At 39.0% G+C, this 8,953-nt stretch overlaps 1 protein-coding gene across 1 annotated transcript; it reads right to left on the bottom strand.

Moving 5' to 3' along the window:
- Positions 1 to 230: 230 nt before the first annotated feature.
- On the bottom strand, positions 231 to 1,169 carry OR10D3 (olfactory receptor family 10 subfamily D member 3). Its single transcript, XM_001501828.2, has one exon. It carries the CDS (start codon positions 1,167 to 1,169, stop codon positions 231 to 233), a length of 939 nt encoding a protein of 312 aa, XP_001501878.2.
- Between the last annotated feature and the right edge of the window lie 7,784 nt (positions 1,170 to 8,953).

The raw sequence follows: 8,953 nt of genomic DNA, 5'->3' as shown, positions 1-8,953 counted from the left end.
TCCACAGAAGAGAAGCAAAATAACAACCACCAAAACTACATTATTTTGAAGCTGGAGGGAGAGGACTTAGATAATACAAAAAAATAAAATAGACAAAAAGATGAAGTATTATGATATAGTGATCCACAACATTCAGCATGTGCTGAAAAGTCACGTGAGGATTCCAGAATGAAATTTAGTATGTTGCGACAGAAAGAATTCCATGTCATCAACCCATCCATCCATTCTTACTAACTCTCGGAAACATAGTTTGTCCTGTGCAATATTTTTTTCAGGGCTGTTTTTACTTCCTTATTCCTCAAAGTATAGATCAAAGGGTTCAGCATTGGTCCTACCAGATTCATCAGAATTTGAACCACAGTTTCCAGCATGGGGTTAGGTGTGGGCTGCAGGTAGACAGTGATAATGGGCCCATAGGCACACAGGATGGCAATGAGGTGGGCACTGCATGTGGAGAAGGCACGGTGACGGCCCTCAGTTGATCTAATACTCAAGATGGAGATAGTGATTCGAGTGTAGGATACAAGGATTAGGAGAAAACAGATGAGAGACACTAGGCCAACATTGGTGAAGCTCACCTTCTGGGCTAAGGATGTATCAGCACACGCCAAGGGCAAGAGTGCTGGGATATCACAAAAGAAATGATCCACTTCATTGGGACCACAGTATGGCAAGATGAAGGTGAGCAAAGTCAAGATACTAGAATGAATACACCCTAACAGCCATGTGCCCACAGCCAGGGCCACACAGATTCTAGGGTTCATGATAACTGTGTACCGCAGAGGATAGCAGATAGCAGTAAAACGGTCATAGGCCATGACAGTATATAAGAAGCATTCAATGCTGCCAAGGAAATGGAAGAAGAAGAGCTGGGAGACACAGGCCTTGTAGGAAATGATGGGACTCAATCCCATGAGGTAGAGCAGCATTTTAGGACAAGTCACAGAGGAGAAACTCATGTCAAACACAGACAAATTCCCCAGGAAAAAATACATGGGTGTGTGAAGGCAAGTGGAAGACAGAACAGCCACAAGGATAGACAAATTTCCCAGCAGGGTACAGGCATAAAAGGGCAAGAACAAGACAAAAAGTATAGTCTCCAGCCCCTCTGTGTGTGGTATTCCCAAAAGGATGAACTCAGTCACCAGTGAGTCGTTCTTCTTCTCCATGAGAGTCAGTCCTGGGGGAGGAAAAGGAAGCAGAGGACATGGAAAAATGCCCTGGTTTGATGTCAATGGAGTGCACATACTCAGGAAATAAAAAGTATAATTTAAATGATAGTGTTTTGGTTCAAAGTTTTGGAAAGACTGCTTATGATCCAAATTGCAAGACACTTTAACTGGAATATAGCTGCCATAGCAAACTTAATAGTTTCTTTACTAAATATTTTTATTGTATTGATTCCAAATGTAGATGTCCCTTATTAAAACAATACTTAACAAAACATGTTGGAGTAAGGATTTTCAAAGGGAAGCATAGGGCCCACACAAACATATATTCCTTCAGCATGGAGGGATATCAGAAACCTCAGAATCAGCCAGGGGCCCTTTCATTTCTCTAGAGATATGAACTGTGCCTTGAGAATCACTACATTTATGAACCACTACTACTGACAATATTATGTTTTATTTCTTTGTTTTTTTAGTGAGCTTTAAGGGTTGAACAATCACTGCTTTACAGTTAGAAATGCTTACGGAACACAACCTCAGTTCATTTAATCCTCACAATAACACTTTGAGATAAATTTATAGCAAATAAAACATCTGAGCATTAGAAAGTCTAAGCAACTCTTCTAAATTGAAGTTGCTAAAAATGGCAGAACACAGGATCTAATTTCTTTTTCTGACATTAGTCTTTCCACTCTATGCATCTGTGATGGCCTCTGGCATTATTGAACTTGTCAAATTTTGTGCCAGTATTATTCAAGTTTTCCCTTTTGATGTCACCAGACTCCAAAAATATCCCTGCCCCTCCTTAGTAAGTAGTAGAGAGCCAACCTTTCTCACCCTTGCGCTACAACCAGCACTACACACACACAAAAGTATAAAGTCTAAGAGAGTAAATACTTTTTGATGTGTACTGCTATATCCTCAGTGCAGAAAACAGTGCCTGGCACAGACTAGGTTCTTAATAAATGTTTCATGAATGAAATAGCTAAATGACTCACTCAGTGATTGACAAGAATTGGATCTCATTCAGTTGTTTTGTCTTGTATAAGGACTTTTATGATGCTATCAGATATTAGTCTTTCTAAACAACCTTGTAAATAAACTTGATCGTATACCTGTTGCTCTTTTATCCTATTCCTCTGAATATTTAGAATTTCTCTGATTACCTTCATGACACTTGTACCCAGGAAGAAGCTCTTCACTGTGCTCTAAAAGATGCCAAAACCCAAGATAAGAGCTACACACAATCTATACTGCCTCCCCAAAAGTCCTGGATGTTTTATCAAGAGTCGTCACACATTACAGAAAGAATTGGACTGAAATGTCCAGGTGTAGGCTCATTTAGGGTGGCCAAACTTTTAATCATTCTAAATCAAGTCCAGATCCATGGTTATAAAGGGCACTAATAAGAATGGAGTCTTTGAGTTGATGGGCCAAACCAAGCAAATGTTCTATTCTTGTGCCCAGTAGTCCCATGTTCCTCTTCATCCTGGACTCTGAAACCATTTGTAAACTAAGGACTCCAAATTCTCCTCTCCCCTGGACACATGAAGAAGAAAAGAGGAGTGGAAAAAAAACAGATGAGGATGGCAATTATGTGACTTACAAGGACCATAAGCCAAGGTCAGGGATGTCCTCCCATGAACTGGAAAGCTCTTTCTTTTTAGTGAAATAAACTCAGATTAAATAATGTAAAGCTGAATGCATCCCTGCTTCTGCGAAGATTTCTCCCAAGACACTGACAGCTACCTTTTTTTCTCATATATGGAAATTTAAATGCCCTTGGAGCTCTTGGGATACCATCCCTGAGTGAGTCCTGATTCAAGGGAGTTGTTGAGCAAAGGGAGTAATTAGAAGTGAGTGAGTAATCTAGTTGAAACAGAATGTTGTGATGTTCCTCCTTGTGGCATTACTGTGGTGTGAACAAGATAGAGTCATATCTATACACTGTATTTCTGTGATTGACTCAGAAAGGTGAGAGAAAAGCTCACTCTTAGAACATATGTAGAAATAATTTCCTCAGTTTCAGGATATACTATCAGAGGGAGAAATAACAACCGTATATCTCAGACTTTTAAATATCCAATTTGAAATCTTGATCTCAATCTCTCCACAGCCTCTCTTCAACTTTTCAAACTACATTTTCTAATACTTAGATTAGGAAATATAATTTCGACTATCAGACTCTTTAAAAAGCAGTTTTGTCAATTGGCAGACTTTGCTTCCCTGAACCGGAAATTGTTCTCCAGATGACTTGTTTTTTCAAAATTGTATTAATCAACAAATATTTATTAAGAACTTATACAACTGTGCCCAAGACATGTTTTCTAAATCTGAAATTTCTCTTTTGCAAAGGAATTCAAGAACCTTGCCCCTTAAGACCAGATGTTTGAATTTTTCATTTTTCATGTAACAGATAGTCACAGGTTTCAAAGAACTAAAAAGATATAAAAGCATAAATTAATGCAATAGAGAAAACAAAAAGAGAAGGAATAGAAAATGTCAAAATTTGGGTCTCTGTAAAGACTAAGAAAATAGATACACTTTTGTAAAGATGATTACTGAAAAAAACAGAGAAGCCATATTAAGCAATAGAAAGAAGGGAAAATAAGACAGAAGCATATGGACTAAGCAGATTATGAGATATTAAAATATTTTTCCAGGCTGGCCCAGTGGCACAGTGGTTAAGTGCACATGTTCCATATCAGCGGCCTGGGGTTCGCCGGGTCGGATCCTGGGTGTGGACATGGCACTGCTTGGCAAGCCATGCTGTGGTAGGCGTCCCACATATCAAGTAGAGGAAGATGGGCACGGATGTTAGCTCAGGGCCAGTCTTCCTCAGCAAAAAGAGGAGGATTGGCAGCAATTAGCTCAGGGCTAATCTTCCTCAAAAAAAATTTTTTTTTCAATAAATTTGAAAACTTTGGTAAACTGGGTAAAATCTTAGAAAGATGCACCTTATCAAAACAGACTAAAAAAATTAAAAAATTGACTATTCATATGTACTAATTTCAATTGCGTCATAGCAAATTACTCCAAATGTTAGTGGCTTAATATAATTGACATTTGTTATCTCACAGTTTCTGCAGGTGAGGAATCCAGGCACAGCTTACCTGGGTGCCTTTGGCTCAGTGTCTAACGAGGTTACAGTCAAATTAGAGGCAAGTTCTACAGTCTCCTCAAAGGCTTCACTGGGGAAGAATTTACTTTCAATCTTGTTCATACGGCTGTTGGCAGTCCTGACACTTGTCCATCACATTGCCTTACAACATGGTAACTGGCTTCTATGAAGGTAATCAATCCAAGAGATAACGAGATAGAGCCAGTGCATCCAAGATAGAAGCCATAGTCTTTTACAATCTAATCTCAGAAGTGATATCCCATTACATCTGCCACATTCTATTCACTAAAACCAAGTCGCTAAATCTAGGGGAGATCACTAGACAAAAACCTGAATCCTAGAAAGTGGGGGTCATTGAAGGCCATATTAGAGGCATTGTAGGACAGTAGGGGAATGATGAACCGTTAAATAAATGGTACTGGGACAATTGGCTATTCGTATATATTTTTTGTAAGTAGAAAGGAATTGAATTCTCACCTTATCACAAACAAAAATCAATCCCAGGTAGATTAAAGACTTAAAAGTGAAAATCAAAACTGTAAGAAAAATTACAGATATAAATTAAGGATAATATATGATTTCAAGACAAGACACAATAATGTCTGAAAGAGATTATAAAGGAAAGCTTTGATAAATCATTCACATTAAAATAAAAGCACTGATTTTATTGAAAAATGCCTTAAATCTAATGAAGAAAGGAGCCACAAGCTAGGAAAAGATATTTGCAGTGCATGTTATCAATATAATATTAGTATCTAGAATATAGAACTACTATGAGTCAATTTTACAAAAGTCAACATACTAAAAAGAAAACTGAGATTAAAAAATCACATAAATTTCCCAAAGGAGGAAACCCAAATTGTCATTAAACATGAAAAAATGCTTAACTTTATCAGTTATCAAGTATTACAATTTAAAAACACAATGAACAGAATTTCATACAATCAGACGAGCAAATATTAAGTATGTCAATATAAGTCTTGTCTTATTGGTGAGAATGAGATGTATTAGGAATTCTCATCCACTGAGGGTGTAGATATAATTGTTACAATCTCTTCAGAAAGCAGTTTGGCATTGCCTTGTAAATTTGCTATTTGTATACCCTCTGATTTAGCCATTCTGGTCCTGAATGTATCTCTAGAGAAACTCTTGAACTTGTGCCCTAGAGACATGCAGAGGAATGATTATAATAACAAATAAGTAGAAATCACCTACGTGTTTTACAACAATAGAATGAATAAAGAGATAATAAGATGTAAAACTACAGCCATATGCATCAAAATCGATGAATCTCAAAAGCAAGTTTGGAAGGAACAGAGGTAACCATGTACAAATCTATTTAAGTGAACCCCAAAACCAGAAAAAAATAATATATTGTTTAGGAATGCTTCCATGGTGGTAAATCCGTAAATAAAAAAAGGGTATTTCTTTAAAAAAAATTCAACTTGCTAATAACTTCTGGAAGAATGAGGAAGACAGAAATACACAAAAAGAATTTCCAGATTATATTATATATCCTGTACTGGCTGAAACGTACACATGCATTTATTAATGTTCTTTAAGTTTTATAAGATGTTGAAATATGCAAAAGATATTTTATAATAAAAATAACTTAAAATACTGCAATAAATGAAAAGTACATCATTAATTTTATTTTAAATGTTATAATAATGTAAATACATATAAAACACATATATATTTATTTCCAATCAATAAAGAGTGCATCCTGTTTAATTTATCTTGAATTGATTATGGAAAACAACAAATAATTTATTGCCACTGTGGGGACCTGAGGTTGGCCACCCCAAGATATGTCTCTTTGGCATGAGGATTATTTGAGACTGATTGCTTTTGATAAACTGGGACAGGGAAGGAGGCTCTGAGGAATGGAACTTGCTCTTCCTTAGAACACATTTACATTTGTAAGGTAAATCTCTATCTGTAAAAGCTGCCTCCCTCTCTGTACCAGGAAGAAGAAAGGAGATGACCTTCTCTCTAAAAGCTCTCAATCAATACCAAAGGCAATGACTTAAAATCTGCATTTTATTGTGCTAGTCTGGTAACCTTCTGTAACTGACTTCCCTCCCCCTCCCAACGTTGGCATTTCTTAAGGATTAAGCATCTTTCCTTAGGCTAGGAACTGATTGCTGAGCTCACCTGTGACCGCCCAGCTCCAGACACTAGACTTGCCTCCTGCTACGCTCTCCGAGATAGCAGACCCACTACCTGCTGTGTCCATCAAGCACTGTGCCGACAGGGCACTCTTGTGACTATTGTGGGAGGGACATTTCAATCATATGTGAAACACCCTGTTTGGGGGTATATAACCACTCTGTGTACCCCACTTCTTCGGTGCCCTTTCTTCCTTCGGGAAGAAAGCCCCCGGGCCATGGTTCCTCATAAAGCTTTGTTTAATTTTCTCTTGCTATTCTGTCTCATGTGAATTTAATTCGTTCTCCAGCCAGACGAACCCCCATTTGGGGAGAGGAAATGTCCTCCTCCCCTACACCACATAATTTTTGAAACGTTGTCTTATGTTATGTTTGGTTTGTTCACCAAATATATATTAAAATACCAATTAAAATTTCATTACACATTAGGGCATACAAACGGACAAAAATAGTTTTCAAAACACATTGTTTTGTATTTTAACGCTTCATACTTTAATTTTTTTTTTAAATTAATGTTAAAAAGTGAAAGATTTTAGGCATCTACTTCTAGGCATTGCTCAATTTTTTATAACTAGGCGCATGGTCTATGATGCAGGGTCAGTGAGCCGAGGAGTCAAAAGAAAGATTTCTTAGACTCTTAAGATCTGGCAGTAGTGCTCTTTTATTTAGAGAATAGTGTAGCATGGGGACAGGACCCATGGGCAGTCAGAGCTTCTGCTGCCGCTGCTTCTGCTGCCCCCGCTAGCATGGGGACAGGACCCATGGGCAGGCAGAGCCACTGCTGCTGCCCCCGCTGGCATGGGGACAGGACCCACGGGCAGTCAGAGCTCCTGCTGCTGCCCTGAGTTGAGGGTTAGGGCTAAATTTAAGGCATAGGTATGTGAGTCATCTCTTTACGAAGACAAAGGAAAGAACATGAAAAAAAGTTAAAATGGTATCAGTGCAGGTGGGGTCTGGTCATTGGGTGATCCCATGACTTTTAGACAAGAATCAAATCAGATTAAGTAAAGGTTAGAAAGGTTAGACACCATCACCCTAAACCAGTTACATGAGATTGCCAGACAGCAACCAACTTAAGTTCTTGCCTTCCCCATTAAGAGTTTCTAGGGACAAGGTCATCTCTCCTCTTCTTCCTGGTACAGAGAGGGAGGCACGTTTTACAGGTAGAAATTTACCTTACAAATGTAAATGTGTCCCAACAAGGGAACCCCCCAGAGCCTCCTTCCCTGTCCCAGCCCATCAAAAGCAATCAGCCCAAAACAATCCTGATGCCAAAGAGACATATCCTGGGGTGGCCAATTTCAGGTCCCTACAAGGTCATCCCCCCTTCCTTCACAAACGCAAATGTCTCAAAAGGGCAAGCAAAATTCCAGTCCTCAGAGCCTGCTTCTCATCTGCAGTTTTAAAATTAAGCAGCCTAAAAATCCTCATCACTGGGATCATTTTTGGGAATCTCTGGGAGTTTTCAAATCTCCACTTTGAAAATGCTGCTGAATAATTCATTCTATCCTCTGTCACACTCAGAATCTATTCCAACACTTCCAGGGACAGAAATGGCATTCTTTCCAAGCAGACCATACCATTGTTAATAATCTCGTCCTGTGAAAGCCTGCCTCCTTGAGTTTTCTAGCAAATGTTCCTTGTTTTGCTCTTTGCAATCTGCCAAATAAATCTAATCATTTTTTCATTCAATGCCCCTTTACAAATTTGAGATCATTGGTCATATCTACTGTAGGGGAGGAAGACATTTTCTCTTCCCAAATGGGGGTTCGTCTGGCTGGAGAACGAATTAAATTCACATGAGACAGAATAGCAAGAGAAAATTAAACAAAGCTTTATGAGGAACCATGGCCCGGGGGCTTTCTTCCCGAAGGAAGAAAGGGCACCGAAGAAGTGGGGTACACAGAGTGGTTATATACCCCCAAACAGGGTGTTTCACATATGATTGAAATGTCCCTCCCACAATAGTCACAAGAGTGCCCTGTCGGCACAGTGCTTGATGGACACAGCAGGTAGTGGGTCTGCTATCTTGGAGGGCGTAGCAGGAGGCAAGTCTAGTGTCTGGAGCTGGGCGGTCACAGGTGAGCACAGCAATCAGTTCCTAGCCTAAGGAAAGATGCTTAATCCTTAAAGAAATGCCAACGTTGGGAGGGGGAGGGAAGTCAGTTACAGGAGGTTACCAGAAAAGCACAATAAAATGCAGATTTAAGTCCTTGCCTTTGGTATTGATTAAGAGTTTCTAGAGAGAAGGTCATCTCCTTACTTCTTCCTGGTACAGAGAGGGAGGCACCTTTTACAGATAGAGATTTACCTTACAATGTAAACTTGTCCTAACAAAGGGCAAGTTCCATTCCTCAGAGCCTCCTTCCCTGTCCCAGTTTATCAAAAGCAATCAGCCTCAAATAATCCTCATGCCAAAGAGACATATCTTGGGGTGGCCATTTCCAGGTCCCTACACTACCTTCTCTTTATCTAAACAGTCTAATTTCCAA

Source organism: Equus caballus, chromosome 7, assembly GCF_041296265.1.
Source record: "Equus caballus isolate H_3958 breed thoroughbred chromosome 7, TB-T2T, whole genome shotgun sequence".
In the NCBI taxonomy this organism is placed as follows: domain Eukaryota; kingdom Metazoa; phylum Chordata; class Mammalia; order Perissodactyla; family Equidae; genus Equus; species Equus caballus.
The sequence above is the reverse complement of the archived record's forward strand: the minus strand, read 5'-3'. Positions and strand labels throughout refer to the sequence as shown.